The sequence below is a fragment of the Syzygium oleosum genome, unplaced genomic scaffold (assembly GCF_021117445.2).
Source record: "Syzygium oleosum isolate NSW1041296 unplaced genomic scaffold, Sole_v2.1 Sole_v2.02, whole genome shotgun sequence".
In the NCBI taxonomy this organism is placed as follows: Eukaryota; Viridiplantae; Streptophyta; class Magnoliopsida; order Myrtales; family Myrtaceae; genus Syzygium; species Syzygium oleosum.
The window spans coordinates 17,631,756-17,657,269 of record NW_026607486.1 but is presented as its reverse complement, the minus strand read 5'-3'; the positions used below and the strand labels follow the sequence as shown (position 1 = coordinate 17,657,269).

The 25,514-nt window shown below is 42.0% G+C and overlaps 2 protein-coding genes and 1 long non-coding RNA gene across 3 annotated transcripts; 2 read left to right on the top strand and 1 right to left on the bottom strand.

The window, feature by feature from the left end:
• The first annotated feature begins 27 nt into the window (after positions 1–27).
• LOC130137377 (uncharacterized) lies at positions 28–5,192 on the top strand. Its single transcript, XR_008815828.1, has 4 exons — positions 28–178; positions 2,319–2,447; positions 3,381–3,547; positions 4,352–5,192. It is a non-coding gene; the product is annotated as an uncharacterized LOC130137377 (long non-coding RNA).
• On the bottom strand, positions 494–9,818 carry LOC115668354 (tobamovirus multiplication protein 3-like). Its single transcript, XM_056308352.1, has 10 exons — positions 9,537–9,818; positions 9,081–9,171; positions 8,940–8,992; positions 8,751–8,843; positions 8,588–8,659; positions 4,601–4,673; positions 4,467–4,512; positions 3,343–3,406; positions 3,194–3,247; positions 494–964 (listed from the first exon to the last, which is right to left on the bottom strand). Exons 1-10 carry the CDS (start codon positions 9,678–9,680, stop codon positions 872–874), a joined length of 783 nt encoding a protein of 260 aa, XP_056164327.1. The 5' UTR covers positions 9,681–9,818; the 3' UTR covers positions 494–871.
• A 7,718-nt stretch (positions 9,819–17,536) lies between these two features.
• On the top strand, positions 17,537–21,378 carry LOC115689181 (zinc finger CCCH domain-containing protein 17). The gene is made up of 3 exons (XM_030615204.2): positions 17,537–17,884; positions 18,926–19,036; positions 19,194–21,378. The coding sequence occupies exons 1-3, from the start codon at positions 17,756–17,758 to the stop codon at positions 21,117–21,119; spliced, it is 2,166 nt and encodes a 721-aa protein (XP_030471064.1). The 5' UTR covers positions 17,537–17,755; the 3' UTR covers positions 21,120–21,378.
• Positions 21,379–25,514: the final 4,136 nt, after the last annotated feature.

Sequence of the window (25,514 nt, the reverse complement as noted above, 5' to 3'; positions counted from 1 at the left end):
TGTTGCATCTCAGAACTTCTCTGTTCACCTTCTTCATCTTCTCTTCTTCTTCTTCTTCTCCTTCTCTCACAGCTTCAGAGTTGGGAGAGAAACATTGCCAAAACAGAGGCCGAAGATGCAAAGAAGCTCGGGTCTAGCTCCATGCGTCGGCACCAAATCCGGGTCGCAAGGATTGCAGGTACGTTTCCAGGCCTCGAACCATTTACACTACTTAATCTGTTGCTCAGTTCCATGTGCGAACACATTTCTCAATATGCTTTGTGTGGCCAAATTCACGTAGAAGTCCCCATTTACATGGGATCTGTCAAACGCTGAAGCATCGATACACTCTCCAGCAAAACTAAATCGTGGATTTCGTCAAGAAACCCCGAGAAATGTAACGAGCAGAATTAAGATGCTCCGTTGCGAAGCTCCCATGTCAAAGTCCGCCAACATCTTTAAATTACATTTGGGAAAAAGAATCTGATGCTTGTAGTCTTTCAGGACAACACAGTACAAACTGAACCCCAATATAAATTGCACTCAAAAACATTTATCCTAAAGATACAAGGAAACCTCAACCTGTGTCTTTCTTTATGTTTTTCCCTTCTTCAAATAATAATCTTAACTTCTACAAATTATTACAGATACTTCTCACATCACTGAACAAGAGAATCGATCGTATGATCCATGACACCAGATCATAGCATCTAGAGACAGCACAAACTGAAATCCTGGGTTTTCTTCAGACCTCGAATCAACTTAGAGACTGAACAACTTCATGACCAGCTAGAATTTTTATTCATCCCAGAGCACATAACGATTTCACCTTCCATCTCCTCTTATAAAATAGGCTAAGCTTTTAAGGCCAACACATCTGTCGCCGCATCCATCAGCGGATAGGGTGGTATTGCGTTATCCCACGTTTTGGTGGCAACTTTCTTAGTATGAATAGAACCAAAGAAGAAGGCAGAATCTCCACCAACTGCACAGGGAAAAGGATTAAACATGTTAATTGAAAGCAACATATACAAGTTTGATAAGAAGGGAATAAAACATTTGGGACACAGGTGAGATACAAGTATTCATAGATTGAAAGCACCGCATATTAGCATTGTGGATCATAACAAAATTGCCATTTAGCATCAAATCCAGACTATACAAATATAGCCCACAAGCATATTTATCAATAGTTGCAACAAATTTCTAATGTGTGCTCATTATTCACGACACCACACTCCCCAGGGAAAGTCGCTAAATACTTCAGAACTTATATCCTGAGTCCATGACAGATATAGTCGTAGTAAGATGATCTGACATAGAAAGATCGAGGGTTTCAATAATTGGATTCACTGAAATTGTGGTCTACACTCGATAGGAAATCGAGATGCTGAACAACTACTTCAATGACATAGATCGAATTCCCCCATGAAGCTTCAATAGGATTAGCATTTTCAATTTCTTTATTTGGAAAGACTGCATGTTCATCTTGATTAGAAGAAAGCTTTGAGGCATCACGCATGGGAAGGGAACAGGTTAAAAGAGGTAGGGAAAAACCTAGAAAGGACATGGGAGGCAACAATAAGGACATTAAACAATTGGATCTTTAACAAAAAAATATGACAGAATTGAGCGTGATGATATAAGGAGATTCACATGGCCTACCGCACTTGGTGTAATACGGCTTAATTTGTTATTATCATGAAGCAAAAGTTTGATCAATCACTGCTTCAATAGATTGCTTCGAAGGTGAACTAGGCTTCTCTACCTTCCCAATTGTCTAAACAACATTATTAATCACTCTGAATCTTTTATGATCTCATGTTCCTTAATCAAAGCTTCAAATGGATATTTTACTTTACCGCTGTTTCAAACTCACTATTGGTAAAGAGTATGTCTACGGTCCTTTTTTTGGAAAATTAATGTACTGGATTGTTTACTTGCACATGACCGGCTTCAGGGACTATAAAACTGAAAAAAGAAAAAACCTCGATAATGTTCTAATTGCTCGAGTTTCATGGATAGATAAAGGCGTACTTATTTGGGAATCACAGGTAAAGTATCGCAAGGAATTTTACACTGCATATCTTGATCACTATGGACTATCAGAAAAATGATTGCCTAAAACCGACTAAACTAATATGAAACGGCACATCACTCATAAAGTTAGGAAATAACTCCAGCCACTAGCAGGCTTTGAAGAGAATAACTGATTTCAAAAACACACTCATTTGATCAGAAAACAATCTGAATAGCTATTGATTTTTCTTGTTTGTGTAAAACAAGTCGATGTGTGCGTTGCCATGTACATGTCTAAATATAGTTATCTGCTTTTGCAGCGACTAATCTGAAGATATGGATCAACACAACCACCTATCTTCAAGAAATTTTAATAATCATCAGCTAGGTGCTCTGGTGGTTGCATCAAGGCATTTCGGAGGTGTCAAATACAAGTCGAAAGCTCCAAGGTAGATGCTCAAAATTGGGAATAGAATTATACAGGCTTATAATATCAGTCTGAAAAAGATTATACGTCATCTTTTCTAGGGCAATGAATTTGAAATTTCGCAGGACAAAAAGTTTCTTCAGACTAACTGTTAGTTTTCCCTAAAAATTGTTCACCTATATTACATAATCGACACAATTTGAGACCTCCCCGAGTTTCTTTTCTCCAAGGAACTAAAAAACGCTCACAATTTAAATAGCTGTTAGAAAAGGCCGAGTATCATATATGCACAGAGTTAGTATTTAAAGCATAGTTTCCATTCGAAGATTGAAAAGTTTTGTTTGGCATTCCAACTTTAAAATGATAAAAACTAATAATCTACAACAAACGACTCCAGGAGAAAACATATATACAATATAAACACTGTTGCAATCACTTTGTGAGAGAAGAGAGCAACAAATAGAATTGTATACTTACAAGGTAATAGATGAAATTCAGAATTGGATGATCTAACACATCCAAGTCCGCTGCTTCATCAAATGCATCAAAACACATCTGCAGTGTTGAGTAATAAAGTAAACATGACATAGTGTCTCTCTGCAGCAGGTCTTCGTAGATTAATTGGCAAGAGAAAACATAAAACAAAGACATGTATTCCCTGACTATGAAGAAAACTGGGCGAGACATCTGATACACAACTATTTTTTGTTTAAGCTCAACTTAATGAGTCAAGTTCCTATAGGTTAAAGGTCCTTTTACCATACTCACCATGATACATCTGACTAGAAAGCACAGGAAACATATGGTGGTTACATAACCAACCTACAATAAAGAACATAAGCAGTTAAAGAATGTAAAACGAGTAAGCAATTGGCCTCTGAACATATGCATATGCACTTTAGTTATCTGAAGAATACCTCCTGCAGTTTCTTACGACGTCCTTTTGACTCAACAGGAAACCGCTGCAGCATCAAGAAGAGCCTGCAAAAGATGACATGGAAGCATTGACGTAACTGGCAAAGCTACAGAGATTCATGGAATCATCAACTTACAAACAATGCACAAGAATACAAATACTAACACAAAGTTACAGTGCGACAGCAAATGGTGTCACATCTGAAGGTATTCATTTTTGGACATTCTCTGGGGTTTCATAAAAACACTAACTCATCAATTGCAAAAATCATTGCCACTTAGTACGATAGCAAAAAGCCCGATAGCTGAATTTATTGGCAAAAATGTTCTCCAGGGTGTCATAAGAAGGCTAACTCAGCTACTGAACCCACACTGACTACCTATTTGCTGTGCTTTCAACAATTGCATAACCTTCCTAACGTACTTTTTTTTTTTTTTTTTATTGGACCTTCCTAACATACTTGAGCGAGTAGTTTCTAGTAGACTAGGAATTGGGAATCCTAGAAGCCAGAGTTGGATGGCCGCTGGTATTCCTTTGAAGCTAGCTAGTCCAAAGGAGTCGAGCAAAGAGTCTTTAATGAAAGAAAATGCGCAAGTAAGAGAGGGATTCAACCAGTGCTTCTTCGCTGGAGCAAGATTGCTAAAGCCCAACTGGCTAGAACAAAACCTCCAGCAGAGCAATAGGAAGGGTCAAGGAAAAGAAGGGAATGGTGACAGAATTAACTCGACTAACAGCCACTTGACAGTCAGATTCCACCTCTCAAATCCCTCTCAACATAGATCTAGATGACAGGGTTGCACTTTTTCCAAACAACTCTTAATAATTTATTCATAGCAATCCCCTTTTTCTGATATAATCAGAAGTTTTGTGCACGGTCGTGTTTTCGGCAGAAAGATAATTCATTGAGCTTCATAGGTTAATAAAATAATTCAATTGTTCAGTATAACCTGTACTATCTTACATATTATACATTTACAACTTTCTGAGCATTAACTTGCTACATTGTACAGGAAACACATCGCTGCTGGTTCCGGTCCCCTCATTTGATTCCATGTAAGTTATAAGATTGAAATCCTTTTCACTAGAAAAGAAAAAAAAAGGAAAGCAGGGTCATAGTTAGGTTACCTTCCGCCATATAGAAGAAATCCAAGGGCAGCAAACAAAGAAACACCTACAAGACGTAGAGTCAAAAGCATAACTGATCAGTATCACTGTGATAAGAATAAAACACTGCTTTGAGGTTCAAAGAGCAGAACAACCTGCAAAAAACATCTTCGAAAGGATAACTACAACTGGAATAGGTTTCCACCACAGGATCAACCACATTGCTATCTGAACAACAAATTTCAGATTTAAAAACATGAGTGAACAAAAGTGGAAACATTTTCTATAAAATATCATTTTTTACAGGTCCAAAAATCATCCACACCAAGAGAAGTAGAATAACATACAATATCTCACTCAGACAAGAAACTGTAGCATGTGTAATTTGGCAAGCCAAGTTTTTCATTACATCAACTTATTCCACTAAGGTTGGGTTGACTATACGAATCCTTTTACACCCTTGCACTCAATCTTATGTCATCTCTTCACTGGTGTTTCCCAAACCACATGTCCTAAATCACCTCAAACAGCTTTCCTTATCTTGTCCTTAATTAAATTTATAACCTCTTTTCCTCAAACAAATTAGTTTCTAAATACCATGTTTGTCTCAAGTATCTATTCGTCGAAAGAAACATTCTCATCTCTGCTACACTCAATTTTATGCACTTGTTGGTATTTGACAGCACAATCTACTGTGTCATGCTAGAGCATTATTGTTGCTTATTAAATCTGCCTATGTGAGATTTATCTTCACAACCGGTCCTAAGCTTGGATATAGGGGGAGGGGAGGGATGCAACAGGTAGTCAACGGCTAGCGAAGAAAATAAACAAATATCAATCTGATGTATTAGGCAACAAACTAGGCCATATACATAGGTTAAAGTAATAGGCTCTTGATCTGAAGAATCAATTCAAGGATTACATAAAAGATGACGATTGGACAGAAATTTGTCCAATCCTATTTACTAATTGTGCAAGGCACATGCCAAGGTTCTTAAAAACACCCCTAAACTATTTTCCAAAGTTGCCTACATAAACCTTATTGACGCGTTACAATGGGTGGAAGAACTTATCCCGAAAAGCTAGCTTGCCAGGAGAGAGAACCCAACCCATTATAAGCCTCGGAATATCTCCTTAGTTGCCAATGTGGGACTTTGCCCACATCATCGTCCCACTCTTCAAGGATTCTGCAACCTCGCAAAACGGCCCCGAGGACGACGCCTCGAGTCACCACAACCCCGAGGATAAAGTGCCAGAAGGTGGGCACCCAAGGAGTGGCTCTGATACCATGTTGATGCGTTACAATGGGTGGAAGAACTCATCCCGAAAAGCTAGCTCGCCAGGAGAGAGAGAACCAACCCATTAAGCCCTAGACTATCTCCTTGGTTGCCTGATGTGGGACTTTGCCCGCATCGCTTATAGAAGCGATGCTTGACAAAATTGCGACTTCACCAAAACAAAAAAGAAAAGACGTCCTCATGGCAATAGGCCTCCATCAACATCCAACTTCAAGCCCTCATATCTTTACCCCAACATTGAATCAACATAAGAGTCCCATTTAAGGTGTTTCTCTACCATTCATGCTTTTCTCAAATCATTTGATGCTACCGTTTATTATTATAAATAAAGAACCCAACGCGTAAAGGGAACCCTTTAAACTAAAGCACGTTCAACAGGATTGCTGCTAGCATGACGATAACATGCACTACCTAGAGTATCAAACCAATATCTAGTTAGGAGGTATAAAAAAAGCCCGTATTAAGGGATCCATTATGTAAACTTCCTTACAAGACCTATAAAGATGATTGCACAAAAGTTCACCGCTGAAAATGAAAAGGCTAGGCAGATGAGCCATAAGTTGCCAAACCTATTGTGGGTAATATACTGCTATTCTTTGCCAGAGGGACAGCATGTACTCTTTATCATTAAAAAACATAGCATATTGGTGGTTCTTCACACGGACTCAAGAGGTCTTGATTTTAATTCCCCCTTTCACGCTCCATCTACTAGGCCATTGGAAAAGAATTAATTTTTTTTCATTTAAATAGGTCCAAGAGAAATAACAAGAAGGCAGTGTTCGTTACAAAACAGTAAAGAGCATTTTGATACTTGATAGGATGCGCGTGAAACAAGTCGAGACTAAGCACAAAAAAAATAAACTCAAACATAAAAAGTTTGCCCAAACCAAGGATATAACGGGAGACTATGTAAACAAGTGAAACGATGTAATTAAGGTACCAATTTTTATGTGTGGATTGCAAACACATCACAAGTCCCATTGCCCATAACACCAAGTGCAAACGATTCCAGAGGTAGCCACCAAGACATTGGCTCGTATCTCACCTAGTCCATGAGGTTAGTGGGACATTTCTGAGGCCTAACTTTACCTACCTATGATGTGCTTCCTCATCATTCAAAATAACTTCGACAAGTGAAACAACATCCAACAAATGCTCATGTAAAAAAACAGGACATTGTAAGGGCCGAGTAGGACTAAGAAAAGACAGATGGAAACTCCAAAGAAGACACTGAGCAGTGAATCTAACTTGAAGGACTCTCATTAGAGCACAATGTCCTTAAAGCATCCATGGCCAAGCCAACTTAGTGGATCAAGCAGCTGTTTTTGCAGTTGTTTTTGTAGCTTGACCTTTCCTACTTAAGATCCTAAATTGGTCAATAAGAGGAACCAATCAAATAGCATGAAGGGGAGGATCAACTTGTAGGCTTTGGCGATCAAGTATCTCAAACCATAATGCGATCCATCTATTTCCTTTCAAGCCAAATTTTAGGCAAAAGAGCCTGGTGAAGGACCTTATTAGGGACATTGAAAACCTTCTAAACATGATTTTCCAAACAATATGCCACTAGATAAGGAGGAATTGTCTCAATTGTCCGTGCATCAAACTCACTCAAGCAATATAGGTTCAATGTTGAGATTCCAGTGGAGCTAGTTCAAGAAGACAAGAACCTGTTTTAACTTGGCCGAACTTTGCTTTCTAACCAATTCAAACTCGATTTGATCACCTATTCAAACTCAATTTGATCTTCTTACTCAAATAAATCGAGAAAGAATTGCTACACGCTAAAACTCAAGGTAGCTAGTTTGCCATCTTAAGTTACTAGATGGAGCTCTAAGTTCGAACTTAAGCAAGAAAAGTTTTGCACATAAAAACATACAATAAAAAATCTTAAATGTGCTATGAACACGCTAGTTCATTTGGGCTCGTCAGTTGCTTGAAACAAGTATGCACAACCCCGTGCTTAAAACAATACATTGCTCACCGAGCTTGAGCAACTGATCTCTTGCAAGCTAGTCCCTATCTCTCACCATACATTTCATTGGCCACCAAAACCAAAATTTAGTTACGTGAAAATCATCTACGGTTTGTCTAGATTGACTTTTACATTTTGCATTTCGCTTAATTCAAAATCATGCGGCTCATGCAATTTGAATTTTTCACTTTTTTTTTTAAATTCGAAATACTAGAAACTTTCACAGAGTCCAAATAATGACGCGTACATTCATACATGACATTTTCATTATTTTTTTAAAATTGGAGTTATATTAAAATTTGGCAGGCAAGCAAAAAATTGCTTCTCGCTTTGAGTTAAGCTAAGGCAGCGAAGGCTTTACTAAAATGTTCACAACCTTGCACTTTTCTGTTTTCGGAATAAGTCACAATGTCATTACTCCATTATTGTTACGTAAATCCCAAATCTGATATTTGTAAATATCACTTTTTGCCTCTTGAGAGACAGAGATAGAGAGAGAGACAGAGAGAGAGAGAGAGAGAGAGAGAGAGACAGAGATTTGAAAAAAAAAAAATATAAAACAATTGCATGATGTAAAGGTATGATGTCATCGGTCCAAAACTTGCAATTTCTAGCTCATGTACAAGATAGTAACCGCAGCTCTTCACACTGACTTCACATATAGTTTGACTTTTTTAATAGGCATACATGTTGAGGAACAAGAAAAAAATTCAAAAATTCAAGCTGAAAATTTGGTAGGAAAAGGAGCACCTAACACTAATATAGATAATAATCAACAAACCAGTAACAACAGCTGCTAAAAAAAAACAAATGGAGTCCAAAATCTGGCCTTCCAATTTAAAGAAAGATCAGCAAACGAGAGTTTTCACCTGAACTGCATAGACCACAGCATTAATCGTAAAAAAACTAGGCCGGAGTCCATCAGTACATACAGCACGTGCCTGATCCACATTCACGCCAAATGATAATGAGTCCGAATGTCCACTATAAACTCAACATACCAACAAGCTGCATGTGCACGTGGCACCTCACCTGATAATATATCTCCGCCCAGAAGAGGACCAAAAGTGCGTATGTCGTGAAGAATGCAAGGCTCGGCATGTCAAGCAATACATGCTGGAGAATCTGAGAGAGACAGAAAGTCCAAAGTAAAATCATAACAAGTATCATAAACCGGAGTAGAGCTTACAGAAATATATGTTAAGGATTGAAATTCGAAACCTCGGGAGATAACTTCTGAACGTCCCGCCGGAACACAAACGCTAGACATCTAACTGCACACGTTCAAAAAGAAATCTTGGGTCAGGCGACAATAAACTGAAAGGAAGAATGTCGGAATGCTAAAGCTCAAAAAGCACCAACCGCCATTGACCAAGAAATTGAGGAAATGGAAGACTTTCTGCGTAGTCCAACCGAACTCGGGAACTCTCAATTGTATCCGAACGAGTTGAACCTACAGGAGAAAAACAAGTCCCCTCATCCACTAATGCACAATTGCACAGACTTGGAGAAACAAGGAATCGAACTAACAATTGGAAGCAAAAAAAAATCCGACTTTCCGCAGCAGCAATTTCCTCGTGGCTAATTAACTAAACTGAACAAGCTGCATCAGCAAAAGACCACCAATTCTTTTTGCTGATTTCAATCAAACCAACAGAACAAAGCGACATGTAACCGAGAAACGAAAACGAGAGGCTGAACCCTATCCGTCGAACCAATCCGGCGACGGGCGCGCTTAATTCCGCGAAGAACCCACGAATCTAATTCGAGAAAAAAAAAAGAAGAAAAAGCAAAGGCAAGGGGGGGGGGGGGGATTACCAGGGCGACGGCGGCGACGACAGCGTAGAGGGCGGCGAGGGCGTGGAAGATGCGATCCTGCCACACCGCGGACGCGTTCACGTCGTCCCACCAATTCGAAGCCGCCGTCATCTCGTAGGCAGCGGCCGCCGACGACGCCGCCATCTCCCGAAGCCCTCGAATCCTCCGACCCCTGTCCTCTCGCCCTCTCTCTCTCTCCCCACAAATTTGAGCGATTCGAGGAGGTAGATCAATAAAATATTGACGATTCGGTTTTGCCTTTCCGTATATTCCTAAAAATCTCTCTCTCGCTCGCTTCGATTGACGAGGAGACGAAACTGGGAGGACGAGGACGAGGACGAGGACGGCCGGCGAGGATGTCCCCCTAGGTGCGAGCACACTTGCTGATCCTCTCCTCGTCTTTTCTTCTTACGTTTTTTTTTTCTGCTTCTTTTCTTTTTGGGTGTTGGTGTTCGGTTTTGCTGTGCAGTAATTCGAAAGTGCGAGGAAGGGAGCTCTTTCGGTTTTTTACTAATGTGTCCTGTCATCGTTCGGTGTCTTCCTCTCGAACATGCCTTTTGAAACACGGCCAGGCGAGGCGATCGTGCTGAGGCCTTTGTCTTTTCTCACGCGCGGGTGCGAGCCGGCGGGGGGCTTGTGCACGCGCCCCCCGTGCTTCGCCGCCCCGCCACGTGTACCGTTTCCTTCTTTTCCTTTTTAATTTCTTTTTTCAGTGTAATTTCCAGGACCTTATCCTTTCCCTCCCCGCTCTCCCGCGGAACGAATTAGAATCGAGAACCGAACTGGCTAGTTCCTCGTCTATTCGGGATCGAGGCTAAGCTCTTGCTTTTCGGAAAAGAAATACGAAGATCCTATCGTGTGGCGTGGCTGTTTTTCGTAAGCACTTGGAAAATCTTCCGGGCAAATGAGTGTGAGGGTATGTACCGTGTTGAAGCTTTACGACGCGAGTTTTGCTCGGTAGATCTGTTTTGCTTTCAAAAAAGGAATGATGACGTGAGCGAAGGTTTTTTATTTTTTTAACGTGCAATGCAATCCGTGAACCGTAATCCTTTCACTTTTAAGAATCCTCCCGCTATAATCCTTCCGTTCTCAAATATCCGATACCATTCAACGACATAACTATAATTAATGTTAACTTGACATTAAATTGATCGTATCGGCATCCTCGTGGCATATACGTAGCTTCCATGTATATCCCATTCTTTTGGCTGAAAGGAAAAGAAAGAAAAGATTCAATGCCTGGGGAATACGATGTGCCACTCCACATTACTATTTGGCCTAATAAGCGCTGACGTGGCATTCTGCGTCGGAAAAATACACGTGACGTGGTAATATATTGAACGAAAGGACTACATATAGCGGATTTTTAAAATTTTAGGAATTAAGTCGAAACAAAAATAATTGGCAATCACATAGAATATAGAAGAAAAATTCATGGACCGTCCATGTCATCGATAGAGGTGAGTATCGGTCCAGGGTCAATCTTAAACTGATATTAGTTGACCCTGCACTGTGTGAGTTGGTTCTCGATCCTGGATCCTCGGTCTTGGGAGTTTAGGATTGGTCTAATCCGGACCAACCATATATAATATCTATGAGGTTTTATATATTATATGCTTTTGTCTACTCTAAATTCTAGCGTCTCCTCCTTTGTTCTCTTCTTTCTTATGCAGTTCAGTTTGCCATGTAAATTAGAAAGTAGAAAGAAATGGAGCCCTAATTCAATCAAAAAAAAAATAGAAAACCTCTTCGCTCGCCTCAGCATTGCTCGCTCGCCCGCCTCAGCCTCTCGCCTTGCTCACCTCGCCTGTTTTTTTTTAAAGAATGAACAAGATATGAAATTGTATAATTAATCGCTTATATTACGTATTTTGAACTTTTTATGGTTTAATTATATTTCACATGTTTGTTTTCATGATTTGTTACTCTTAGCAAGTGTGAAATTTATGTTGTTACCTTATATTACATTTATGTTTATTAAGTATTGGTGTTCATAGTTTGGTTATGTTGCATTATGAATATGTAATTTGAAATAGTATGTTTGTCATTTCGAGGAATAGAAAAAATGAAACATAAAAAATAATCTGTTGGTCCCCGGTTAACTTTGGAACCGGACTATACCCATAGGGCCGGTCCTGTCCTTAGTCTAGGCTCAACAGGGTCAGTCCTCGGTCCCAAATATTGAGGACCAACATTGTGCGGGTTGGTCCTTAGATTAGGTGTTGGACCAATCCAACTCAAACCATGCTCACCCCGAGTCATCGCACGTCTCCGGCTCATGGGCATTGGACAGAAAGAAAGAAGCAAGGCAAAAACCTTTTGTGCCTGGATCACTAGTGATATTGATCTAAAAATTAATCATATTACGTTAAAACAAGTGTGATATCTAACATAAAATCAGTGGAAAATTTTTCACCTCTTTGATGTTTTTCAATTTTTCCATCATAATCATCCAAAAGTAAGCTGTATGAAATATTCATTATGGACTGCAGATGTTACAAAATTGCACTCACAAATGCAATCAGAAACCAGAAATAGAATCACCAGTAAAATATATGTTTAGTACAAATAATCAAACTCGAGAAATGTTTATACATGTGCCTGCCCTCTCTTTTTCACCATTACGCCATATTTATCTCTTGCTGTCTTTAATATTAATTCCGAAAATAAGATGCGTTTTGAGTGTGAAATTGAAAAAAAAAGGATTTAGAAAATAGCCAATTCGAGTAGAAATGAGAATTTGAAGAACAACATAGAATTAATTGGTCCTTAGTCGGCAATTCCTAGCTCCAGGGTGAGAATCGTCCACCCTGAAACCGATCACCCCTAGCACTGGCGGCATGTGACCAAGCGATAGCGTGAGATTGGGCGACAACGGCGATAGAAGGGCGAGGGATTTGAACGAAACTAAGGGTTCGTTTGTTTGGGGGATAATTGTTTTTCGAGCAATTGTTTTCTAACTTTCCAGTGTTTGGATGACGAAAAACCAATAGATTTACGGAAAACGTTTCCATGGATTGAAAAATAACAAGTTTAGATTTTAAAAAAACGACTTCCTTTCTCGCAAGAAGGAAATTACTTTCCCCAAATCACCAAACAAGTGAAAGCTACTCGTTTTTCCTTGAAAATGATTCATATGAAAAATATTTTTCTTTATCATGAAGTGTTCAGTGAAATAAATCCACCCTAAAAGAAAAAACTCTTCCTACGATTCACGTAAAGCCTTCACCCCGATTCCGGCCTCAGCTCGGCCACTTCTCTCAGAGCAACTCCACCTCTTCAATCCCCAGTTATGGTCGGGATTTGGACGTGAAGAGAGACCTGTTGAGGCGAATAAGGGAAAAAATGAGGTCACGCTTGCTGGTGTAAGTGATAATTTAGGTTCCGATTTGGAGGAGCTGGAGTTGGAGACTTGTAATGGGAAAGAGCTGTTTAGAAAGCTCTGGGCAAAAGTACACTACAAGTGCCATAACTTGTGTATGGCGATCACTTTGGTGCCATAACTTTTTTTCGGATCACTTTGGTGTCAAGTCGGAGGAAAAGAGATCACTTTAGTGCCAATTTAGCCGGAAATCCGATGTGGCATTTTTTATTAATTTTTTACGCTAACGTGGCTCGCCGGAGGCTGAGTCAGCGTGTACAGTCAGCATTTTTATTTTAAACAATTTTTTCCAGCGTATACAGTCAGCATTTTTAATTTTAAATATTTTTTTCCTTTTTTTTTCTTCTTTCCTTTTTCTTTTCTTTTCTTTTTTTCTTTTCTCTCCTCGCCGGGTTGCGTGGCCGGCCGGCCACGGCAAGCCCGGAAGGGCCGGGCGAGGGCGGCCTTGCCCATGGCCGGCGAGGGGCGGCCTCACCGAGATCCGGGCGAGGCGACCCTCGCCGGCGACAGGCGAGGCCGGCCTCGCCGGCCTAGGCGGGCCGCCTCGCCGGATCCGGGCGAGGGCGACCCTCGCCGGCGCCGGGCGAGGGTCGCCACGCTTGGGCGGGCGTGGGCGACCTTCGCCCTCGCCGGCGTAGGGCGAGGAAGCCCCGCTGGGCGGGCGAGGGTCGCCCTCGCTCGAGCCGGGCGTGGGCGACCCTCGCCCTTGCCCGGGCGGGCGAGGGTCGCCCTCGCCGGCGTCCGGGCGAGGGTCGCCCACGCCCGGCTCAGGCGAGGGCGACCTCGCCCGCCCGTGCGAGGGCTTCCTCGCCCGACGCCGGCGAGGGTCGCCCGACGCCGGCGAGGGTCGCCCTCGCCGGCGCCTAGGCCGGCGAGGGTCGCTTCGCCCAAATCTGGCGAGGCCGCCCCTCGCCGGCCATGGGCAAGCCTCGCCCAACCCTTCTCGGGCTTCTCCGGTGGCCGGCCGGCTACTGGCAACCGGCCGGCGAGGGGAGAAAAGAAAAAGGAAAGAAGAAAAAAAAAGGAAAAAAATATTTAAAATTAAAAATGCTGACTGTATACGCTGCAAAAAAATTATTAAAATAAAAAATGCTGACTGTACACGCTGACTCAGCCTCCGGCGAGCCACGTCGGATTTCCGGTCAAATTGGCACTAAAGTGATCTCTTTTCCTCCGACTTGGCACCAAAGTGATCCGAAAAAAAGTTATGGCACCAAAGTGATCGCCGTACACAAGTTATGGCATTTGTGGTGTACTTTTGCCGAAAGCTCTGATAGCGTAATAATGGTGGTAAGGTTTTGCCATTGAGTTGTAGAAATAATGGTAAGAGTGGCAATTTCAAAAGGCAAAATTTTAAATAAGAGCCTGAAGTGCTATCATTTTCTCAAATAAGGACCTGTAGTGGATTTTATTTCAAATAAATGCATGAAATGGCCAAATCATCTCAAATAATGACTTTTGGCCGGCCGGCCAACATATGAATATTCCAGCAAAGGGTATTTTGGTAAAAAAAATTATAAGTATATATTTTTTAAAATTTTTTACAGTTCCTTTTCTTTTTCCTTTTTCCTCCCCTAGCCATCGCCATGCCTCATCGATGCCGGCCTCAAGCAAGGGCCGCCCTCACCGACGTCGGGCAATGGCGTTTCTTGGTAGATCCGGCGAGGGTTAGGAGGGCCCTCACCTACGTGGGGCGGCCCTCGCCTGAGTTCAACGACCTCCGCCGGCCATCAACAAGGCCAGACAATGGCCCGCAGAGGGAAGAAGGAAAAAGAAAAAAGAAAAAAAAAGTAATAGAAAAAGCATAAAAAATTTTTTAAAAAGTAAAAAACGAAAATGCCCTTTGGCCAGCGAGGTCAGGCCCTTCTTTGAGTTTGATATGGTCACTTCAGGTCTTTATTTGAAATAAGGTGCACTTCAGACCTTTATTTAAGAAAACGATGGCACTTTAGGTCTTTATTTGAGAAAATGAAGGTGCTTCAGGCTCTTATTTGAAATTTTTCCCTCTGAAAATGTTCTATGGATTTGGAGTGGGGACATGGACAATGTTTGCCATAACAAAGTGTGTGAGGCTCAACATCGCCGGCGGTTGATTCTAGGATTGGAATGTCGTTCTTGACAATGAGTAAAATTGGGTTTAACTTGGGGGCGAAGGCTTTGTGTGAATCGTAGGGGAAGTTTTATCTTATAGGCTCTGTCCGTTTTACGGAAAATAACTTTTGAGAAAACATTTTTCGAATTTTTCAAAAAGAGAAAATCATTTTCCTTCTTCTTCTTTCACCATTTATTTTCAATATTTTTTTTTCTTTTTTTTTCCTTTTTCTTCCTCAGCCAATCGCCGGCCACGGCTGCGGTCGGTGACCGGCCAGCTTCAGCTCGCCACAGGCCGGCAAGGCTTGACCTCGCCAAAATTTGGCGAGCTCGAGCCTTGCTGGCCTATGGCGAGGCTCGAGCTAGCTGGTTGCCGGACGCCGCCGCCATGGTCGGTGACCGGCTGAGGAAGAAGAAGAAGGAGGAAATAAAAAAGAAAAAAAATATTTTTAATGACTTTCAGGAAAATTAAAAAATATTTTCCGAAACTTTTTCAGATTTCAGTGGAACACCGGAAAAATTATGTCATTTTCCAGGAAAATGACTTCCGAGAAAACATTTTCCGTGAAATAAACAGAGCCTTAGTTTCGTTCAAATCCCTCACCCTTCAACTGTCGTCGCCGCTGGTCGCAAGCCACCAGTGCCCACCTATCCTCGCTCAGGCAGCACTCCATTCAAATTTCAACCTTCGTTTTCGTATAGGTTGAGAATAGAGAAAGAACCGATTTTGAGATTTTTACTTTTATAAATTTGGCTTTTCTTTTTATTAAAAAAAATTTTGGACAAAAATGCGATTATTTCGGTTGCCGGAAAGTCACGTGCTTGCTGGGCATCATTTAAGATTGATTTGGGCATTTCAGGCCCTTATTTGAGATTTATTTGGCTTTTCTTTTTAGTAAATTTTTTTAGACAAAAGTGCCATTGTTCCGATCACCGGAAAAGTTAGATGCTTGTTGGTCAGCGATCTTAGACTCTTATTTGAGATTGATTTGAGCAATTCAGGCTCTTATTTGAAATAATGTCCACTTTAAACTTTTTTTTTGAAAAAATGACCCCAGTTCAAACCCTTATTGAAAATTTCCCAAACTTTAATGAAAGGAGGTTTGAGAGACTGATGCTTAGGCTGCGCATGTCAACTTGCCAAATAGTGTTTGATTATGTTCTTTTGTTCCCAGAATCAGTTTGGGAATAGAAATCCGTTTGTCTAATTTTTTGATTCTGGGCACAAATTCTTGCAAATTTGTGCCCAAAATCAGTTTTGGAGCAGAATCAAGAATAAAAAAAAAGTAGCTTCTTGATTCTGGGAACAAAAATGAGAATCAGTTTTTTTTTTCTTCTTCTTTTTCTTGGTTTTTAATATAGCTTCTAATGTCCGGCACGAGGGCCACCCTCGCCATATCTGGCGAGATTAAAATATTTTAATAAAAAAATTTTACCGGCCATGGCCAGCGACCAGGCTATGGCAAAAAAAAATAAAAAAAATATTATTAATAAAAAAAAATTTACCGGCCATGGCCAGCAACCAGGCCATGGCGAAAAAAATAAAAAAAATATTTTCAATAAAAATATTTTCATTAAAATATTATTAATAAAAAATTTATTTATAAAAAAAATTTTACCGGCCATGGCCAAAAAGGAGGAGAAGAAAAAAAGAAAAGAAAGAAATATTTAAATATTTAAAATGTTATTAAAATATTATTAATAAAAAGAAATTTTATGCCGTTACCAAACGCATTTTTATTCTTTTACTATTTCAGGAATAGAAATTTTGAGCCGTTACTAACGCCTTCAAATGCTTAGAATCGGTTCCTGGACAACGAATAAAAAGAATCATTTCGACCGAATGCATTCTAGCACGAGAATGGTTGCCATGCGTAGCCTTATCCACTCCAAAATCCTTCGTTTCATCTATCTTCATAAACGTAAGTCGATGCCGTCCCGATCAATTAAATATTAATAGATTTTAAGGTAACTCGATAACCTCTTTGAGTATTTACAACGGACTTTATACTAATGACGTGGGTAAACTTCCAGCACCCGCCACATAAGATTCTGGCAAGAAATTTACTAACCTAATAAACAAACATCGATAAATTCGAACGGAAGTCGAATCGACGGTAACTCAAAACACACGACACGGTTCGATATGCTTAATTGATATCCACCGTCACCGTGCATCAAAAAGTTGAACTTGCTCATGGCCTCACTCACGGACCATTAGAACCGTACGAGGATTTTTGTGTTGCCGCACCTTAAAAATAGAAAACGGAGCCAAAGCAAATCCTCGAATTTACAAGCTTAACACATAATACACAAACGAGAAGCTTTTAAAAAGAAGAACGAAGGAAGAAGAACGAAGAAAGAAGAAGAAGAAAGAGGCAAAGAAAAAGGAGGAAAAAATAGAGGAAAAATTTGGAGTGGAGAGATTTGGGGCTTATTAGCCGAGAGAGAGAGAGAGCGATCACACGCTCGTTCATCCCTCTCCCTCTCCCTCTCCCTCTATCCCTCGCCCTTTCTTCTATCCATCGCCCCTCTTGCTGAGGCGGCTCTGCGCATTCCCCTTCCCCTTCTCTCAGATTGGATCTCGCTCTCTCGCTCTCTCTCTCTCTCTCTCTCTCTCTCTTGCTCGCTCGCTCTGTGTCTCTCCCTCTTCGCCTCTGCTCATCGGTTGGATCTGGGACGGAGGGATCGTCGTCTCGATCGATCTCCTTCGGGGGGCTTCGCAGGTCTTTGGGCGGGGACCGCCATGGTCGCGGGTACGCGAGAGCCGACGAACCAGCAGGCCCATGTCTCGGCGGCCTCCGCCGAGGAGGAGGCCTTGAAGAGGAACACCGATTGCGTCTATTTCCTCGCCTCTCCTTTGACCTGCAAAAAGGTTCGCCCTTTTTTGTGTGCTCCCCCCTCTCTCTTTACTGTCTCTCTGTCTCTATGTCCCTCTCCCTGTCTCTTTCTCGATTTCTTTTTTTGATTTTCTCGTTAGGGTTCAGGTACAAAAAGATTATGCGCTTTTTTGTAGCTCTTTGGAGTTCTGGTTCTTGGGTCCGTCATATCTTTGGCCTCAGAGTTAGGGGTCGGCGGTAGTCGTCCGAACCCTTGCTCGGCGGTTTGTGAATTGGGATCTTGTTAGGGTTTCTGATTGTTGAATTGGGTTTCGTTGGTTCTTGTTCGCTCGAGTGAAATCTTTGGTGCTTCGTTTTCTTGACACGAGCGGGAAATTATGTCTATGTGGTTATGAACAATGGGTTTTGGTCTTAAAGATGCTGACTTTGCTTGTTCTGTTAGTGTGTTCGTTGTTTATCCGTTTCAGTTCAGTGTGTTTTGATCGGAATAACCAATAAAGGTTCTTACATGGTGGAATGAGGTTGAGTCTCAGCTGCCTTGTGTAGTCTAAACGTATTTAGACCTAGAGAAGCATGGTTGAGATGGTGCCGTTTGCCTAATGCGGAGGAGAATGTTTCTTTTGGCCATGCATGATTCGGAAGTACGTAGTTGTAACGTCAAGAGGGTGGTGAGCACCTGGCAGTGTGATATTTTCCCTTCTCAGTTATGATCTTGTTGCCGCCTTTGTAATATCTATCGTCTCGTTAATTATTCAATGAATGGCAGCTGTCTCCACCGACAATTAAGGTTGTTAGATACGAATTTCGGGCGGAAATAAGCCATGATCCCGTCCCTCAATAGGTTTTCCACTTTTGAGTCTTCCTTGCCACGCGTATTGTTTGTCATACTCTAGTGTTGCCGATATGCAATTGCTTTTGTGATTAGAAGCTTAGGCTGGCTTATCCGAGTTTGCAAAGGGATTGCGCCGTCTTGTTTGAATGGAATTAATTATATATTGTAATTAGTGGCTTCCTCTTATCTATTGTGTATTTATGTGAGCTCTTGTATATTTATTGACTGATTGTCCTTGTTAAAGGGAAGCGAATGTGAGTACCGCCACAGTGAATATGCCAGGGTTAATCCCAGAGATTGCTGGTATTGGTTGAATGGCAATTGCTTGAATCCAAAGTGTGCTTTCCGTCATCCTGTAAGTTTTCCTTTCTTGCCTGATTTGTGCCGTTTTTTTAAGTCTTAGATTTCTCTTTCAAGTTACTGTTTCTCAGTCTCTATATACAGTAGTCTTTTACTATATAGAATGTTCGTTGCGATATTAATGGCACAAGTGTACGATTGTTATTTCTCAGCCCCTTGATGGCTTATTGGGAGCACCAGCCGCAGTGCCAGGTGGATCTTCTTTGCCGTCGCAGCAACCGGCAATACCACCGGCAATGCCACCTGCAATGCCACCTGTGGCACAGGTCTCTCACAATTCCGGAAAACAAGCAGTACCCTGCGTATTTTTCCAGAAGGGAATTTGCTTGAAAGGCGATAGATGTGCCTTCCTGCATGGAACAAATACCGTGGTTAGCAAAGTGCAGCAGGCACTGGTATCAACGCCTGTTAATGATTCTTCTACCGTGAAGAAACCTTTTGGCAGCCTAGAGAAATGTTCTCAAGCGCAGAAGGTCCCACCAAACGCCTCTAAATTAACATCTCGACCTTCTGAGTCAAAGCCCTTTCCGAAAGTTGAAAATGTTTTACCGAGAAATGAAGTAAGCATAGAAAAAAGTGCACCACCATCACTGCCTCCTCCCAGAATCATTGATGAAGGTGCCTCTAGATATAGGCCTTCAAGCACCCCTACTGTAAATGGAAACTCGCAGAACAGGACTAGTCGATTGCATCAGCCTGTTGTTCCAGACGACTACCATAGCTCACACAAAGACAAGGAGGTTGATGAATATCTCAGGGAGTCCTCTCCTGGTTTTGATGTTCTTGTGGATGATGAGCTTGGAGAGTCTGATTATTATCACAACGATGATCAATTTGGAAGAGGAAGAACCCATGAAGGAAGAAACATAGGCTCTGTGACCGATTATGACTTGGACCGCCCTGGAGATTATAGTGCAGATATTGAGCATGAGATGTTTCGCGATCCACGTGCATATGACTCTTTTGATCGTAGGTATGGTTGGGATCAACGGCAGGATTCATCTGAGCTTATTCTTGGGGGACCGATTCTTAGAGAGAGGAGGGCATACCCAAAGAGTGAGAGCCCCGATCATGCGGATGACTCTGATCTGCGTCACCGATTGTCAAAGCAGAGGAGGGTCAATGGTTTGAGGTCAGTTGTTAGTCATGATTTTGTCCCTGACAGCCATGCTGCCGATAGAACCTATCGTGGGTCATCTCGGAGGGATTCACAGCACTCATCTTCTCACGAGGGCCAAGGTAGCAGCCGTCTTAAGGGTAGGATAAAGTTTCCAGGGAGACTCAATGGGGGGGATGTTCACTCAGATAGGGAGATGGAGACGGGAAGGAACCCGGGGAGATCATTTCAAGGTGTTAATAGGCTTAGAGATAGACTAAAGGGCCGGGCACAGGATGATTACAACGTGGAGGCGAGGAATTTACAAAGCCCTCGGATGAGAAGGGAATCAGTAGACGAAAAGAGCATCAATTTTGCAGGCCCGAAAAGTCTTGCAGAGTTGAAAGGCCTGGGGGGACGTGGTCAAGAATCATCTTCCATTGGAAAGCAGCAGAATTGTCCTCTGGACCAACCGTTGGGAGATGTCACTTTTGAGGGGCCAAAGCCCCTTAGTGTGCTTTTGAAGAGGAAGAGAGAACCTGAAGGTGCTGGTTCCGGGTCTAGATCATCTGCAAGCAAGGAAGAGCATAGTCACGAGGTGAACTCCCAGAAGCATGCTGATCTCACAATTCATCCCAAGGAAGAGGATGACGGCTATAAGTCTGCACATAATCTGCAAGTATCCAAATCAGGCACAGCTGATGCTGTTGGTAACAAAGATTACACTGAAGGAGCTTACGATGCTGTTCAGGGCAGAGAGATAGAGAATGAAGACGGAATGATCGTCGAAGATGCAACGGAAGACCCTGATCTCGGAGCTGATGATCAGAGGGACGGGGACTACTCTTATGAGCAAGGCGATGAGGGGGATTATAATTATGAAGAAGGTGAAAATGCTGAAGGGGAAGGGGAAGAGGAGGAATATCTGGATGATGAAGACGGGGATGACTTTGCCAAGAAAGTCGGGGTCATGTTTTCTTGAGCACAGGGAGGCCGAATCTGCCGGGCGATTGGTTGGTTCAGCTAAATATGGAATTACCATGGATGTTAAGAGTTTCCTTTCGTCATTTGTGTTGTTTTGAAACCTTTTATAATTTGTTGTATTTAAAGCCTTTGATGATCGAATGGGATTTTTCTTATGCTTAAGGCATTTGGCATGCCCATTTACTCAAAAGTTTGCTACAGTGAATGACTGTACCGCTAGGAAATTAATAAGAATTTCAGTTTAACCTTCCCCTCAACTGCTCCTAGTATTCATCGTCTCTTAGAACAATTCATGCTACCATATGCTGTGTAAATGAGGCTTCTCTACTGGTTAGCTGGTCTCTGATCTGATTCTTTCTTTTGGAATGTCTGCATGTGCTTATCATTATGTATTCAATTTTTGTATAAGAAGAAGTGCACAAGTTTGCCCTGTTGCGGAATTTGAATTTGAAATGGATACACTTTGCATATAATATGCTGCGAATGCTAGGCAAATAATATGTGCTGCCTTTTCGACCTCAAAACCTCAGGCATTCCAATCCGGTTCTCTATAGATGTGAGAACCCGACTCTGTTCAGCTTAAATTCCAGAGTTCGCTACCAGAGCTCAACCCTTGAAAAAAGCTCACTTTTACAGCCGGCTTCCGCGTGGTGTTTTGTTGCTTCCAATTTCTTCATTTGTGCCTGCAAGCAGCTTCAGGAGAGCGAGGTAAGGGACTTGGTCAATAGAATGCACGGGTTCCAGAGTGACCTGGAGCTCGGTAGTTTATACTGTACAGATCCTTGTCGTGGGGCGTTTGGAGGGATTCTTGATCCTGACGTGGTGTGTCAAATAGCTATGGTGAGCTTATGTGTGAAATGGCATAATGTCGCGCCTTGGCAAAGCACCTTTTCAGTGAAATGCCTGAGAGACGTAACCATTGCTTGGAGTGCAATGATTGCAGGGTATACCCTGTGTGGGGAGTCGAGGCAGGCCATGGATTTGTTCCGTGAGATGCAGAAGGAAGGTGCGAAGTCGACCAAGGTGTCGATCATTTCAGTTTTACCCGTGTCTACTCAGTTGGATGCACTGGATCATGGGAGGTGGGCTCATGCATAAATTGAAAGGAAAAGGTTTTGGATGACGGTGATGCTTGGGACTACATTGATTTACTAGTATGCCAAATGCAGGGATAGGGATAAGGCCATGGAGGTCTCCTGCGGGATGAAAGAGATGGCACATGTGGAGTAGGTGCCGTGAATGGAATCGAGCTTTTCTTGCCCAAGAAGAAAGATGCAGTTATCCTGAACGAAGCAAGCTTCATTGCGGAACTGAGAGGTTTTAGTGGAGTTGGACTAGTTGAGGAAGGGGGTGGAAGCATTCTGATTCGATCATTGAGGCGCCTCATGTAAAATCCAGCCCAAGCTTGAGCACTCCAGGTGCATGGTTGATATGTTGGACCAAGCTGGCCATCAAACGAAGCCTCAAATCTCACCAGTAACATGCCAGTGGAGACAGAAATAGGCAAGCTTGCCTCGAGAAAGTTGCTGGAGCTCGAAGCAAAGAATCATGGCGCTTACACGTCCTCTTGCACAATATATATGCCGACAGCGAAAGCCGAGGAAAAGTAAGCAATGTGGGGCTGGAAATGAAGTCTACAGGCATAAAGAAAGCTCCGGGTCGCGGTGTCCTAGTAGTTGGTGGTCAAGCTCATGAGTTCTTTGTTAGAGATGGTTCCCGCCAAATGTATGAAGAAATCAAAGTGACGGTGGGTGAAATTTTTCAGGAGGCTGAGATCATCCACATGGTTAACATGAACCTGATTTTGCTCGATGTAGAAGAAGAGGACAAGGGGGATTCTCTGTTTCTATACAGTGAGAAGATTGCTGCTGCATTTCGTTTATCATATTGAAGGAAGGGGTTCCTATAAGAGTAGCGAGAAACCTTTGGATCCGTTTTCGCCTGGGAATTATTGCGAGGCACAACAGTGGGTTTCGCCATTGCAAAGGGGCTGCGCACGTGCAGAGAATTTTGACGAGAATTAACAACTAAAGTAAGCAAATGGTTAACTACAACGTAGATTGTCTCCACCTCATGCCTTTGTTGGTACAATCTCTTCCAAGTTCATCACAATTTTGTCGCTCGAGTTTACTTGTCATCTTTTCATTTGTTGGCTGTTTCTCTTACTGAATCTTTCCCAGTTGAACCACCTCTATTTTTTCTCTCAGTACATGCCCTTTCAATTCTGCTAGGCTTCTATTGGATTCTGGCCTGGGAATTCTCACCTGGGATGGCCCAAACACTTATCACCCACATGGAATGTTTGTCCATTTTTCTGGAAGTATACAAAAAACATGTCATCCCCAATCTTGAGAGACTTTCACCTGACAGTTTCCTGGAACCCAAGACAGCCTTTTCTTTGATCATAGTCATCCGATTCAAGTCATGTCCTGCCACATACATTTGCAAACAAAAAGACCTTGTTTTTTTGTTTGTGTCCTTGAGCTCAGGGGCTACTGACTCAGTAAAATCAAGTGAATGATGCCGACTGGCCTGCGGGCTTCATTAACCTGTCCTAGTCTCTGTGGACAGTGAAGCAAGAGAACAAAAACAAGATGATCAGATAGTCAAAGAGAACCACATGGATAAACCAAGATAACCAGAGATCATTGTCCAACCACAAGGCTCAAAAATCTATTCAATTCTTTCATCGCCGAAGCAATTGGTGTATTTTACGCAACCTCGACACCGAAAACAATGACTGCTTCTGTGTCGACCAAAGGAAAATCCAATTTTATCTTCTTTCCTATATGCTTCGAGGAAAAACCAACTCACTCTCGCCCATTCTGTCTTTGCAATTTCTGCTGAACCCATTAAGCGATTATAGAAGTTTAAAGGCAACGCCTTGTACGACGAGTTCATAAAATTGTTAGATACGGAAACACTTATCTCCCTACAAGAGAAACTCAGATGTGAGAAAGAAAACTTTGATTCTTGCATAGAGCAACAAGAGAAAATTCTATCCACTTTAGTCATCGGATAAGATCGACCCTGTTCGCTGACCAGAACATTTGAAATGCAAAACTCGCCGTCTTCGAGATAGCGCAATGACTGCCACAGGATTGGAGAATATATCTTCTTTTCCCTTTTTCCCTTCTTTTTGGCCTGAACTAAGTGTAATGTCACAGACGAACATAAAAGATACCTCCAAGCCAACATGCCAATTTCAATTGTGGCCCTAAATCCTCCCCAGATGAATAATTCCTGATCTGACAAAGATTGTTCCTCGAGACCTCATGATTCCAAAAATCATATGTCTCCATCATATGTAGCCGTCCTTCGAGAGTCTAAATGCAACGCACGACAGTTATGGCACTTGATTATTCCCCTCTTTCGCCGAAAGTAATTCGAGATTCTTCCCTTTCTTCTTCTGAGTGAGACTATTAAGTAGCTTGCAAAAGGGCTAAAAGTTACCCGAACAAGTACGCCTTTCACTGGTTTGGCATGAAATGGTTGAACAAGGAATGCTATTAATGAGGAAAAATATCTCAGAAAATTAGGTACAGATGTTTATCGAGGCCAAAGATGAGAAAAGAAACTTGCAAGTTTTGGCAAACTCATTGACAAATTAGGTTCGGCACAATCAAAGCAGAATGGGGAATTGCCTGCGGCTTAAGTCACTTCAGGACTCAAATTCAAGATGCGATGTAAACTAGACCGAACTTCATAGCTTTATTGCACCTCCATTTCCAGCAAAACCCGAAAAAAGAATAAGAAAATAGTTTGCATATCTCAACGCCGCATCCCGATCAGGCGCAATTAATTCGCTGCGGTGGAGCCGAATATCTCAGTTCACCTCTCCTGTACACATTCTACGAAAGAAAGTGTTTGCACGTTCGTAGTGTATGCATTGCCGTTCTCTCACTAAGTTCGTAACCTCCCGTCAATATAAGTCCCCTCCACACGAGAAAGCGGATGTGCCGACTCCGATAGCACTCAATAATTTCGCCGTCGAGGCATGGCGGGGCGAGATACGAATGATTCTAATTTCATTCTTTGCTCATGAAATCAAGCATTAGCCAAAAACGTCCTTGTCCTCACCGAGTCTCTCATCTGCCTAAACCATTCAGGAGGTACTTTTTTCCAGTGATTATTGCTAAGTACCTGCAATATTACTGCTACCGAACCTCTTAAACAATTTACAAAAAAAGTTGGTTAAGTATGCATTGGGGAATGAATTATATAACTTAATCACGCATTACTTCTAATCAAATTTACTCTTAAAATACATTATTTAGCTAAACGTAGCTGAGTGAAACACGCTAACTTCTATGATTCTTCCTCCTAAACACCCTTATTTTCAGTCGACGGACGGCGACCGGAACCTTGCGTCGACATTAAATTATTCTCAACT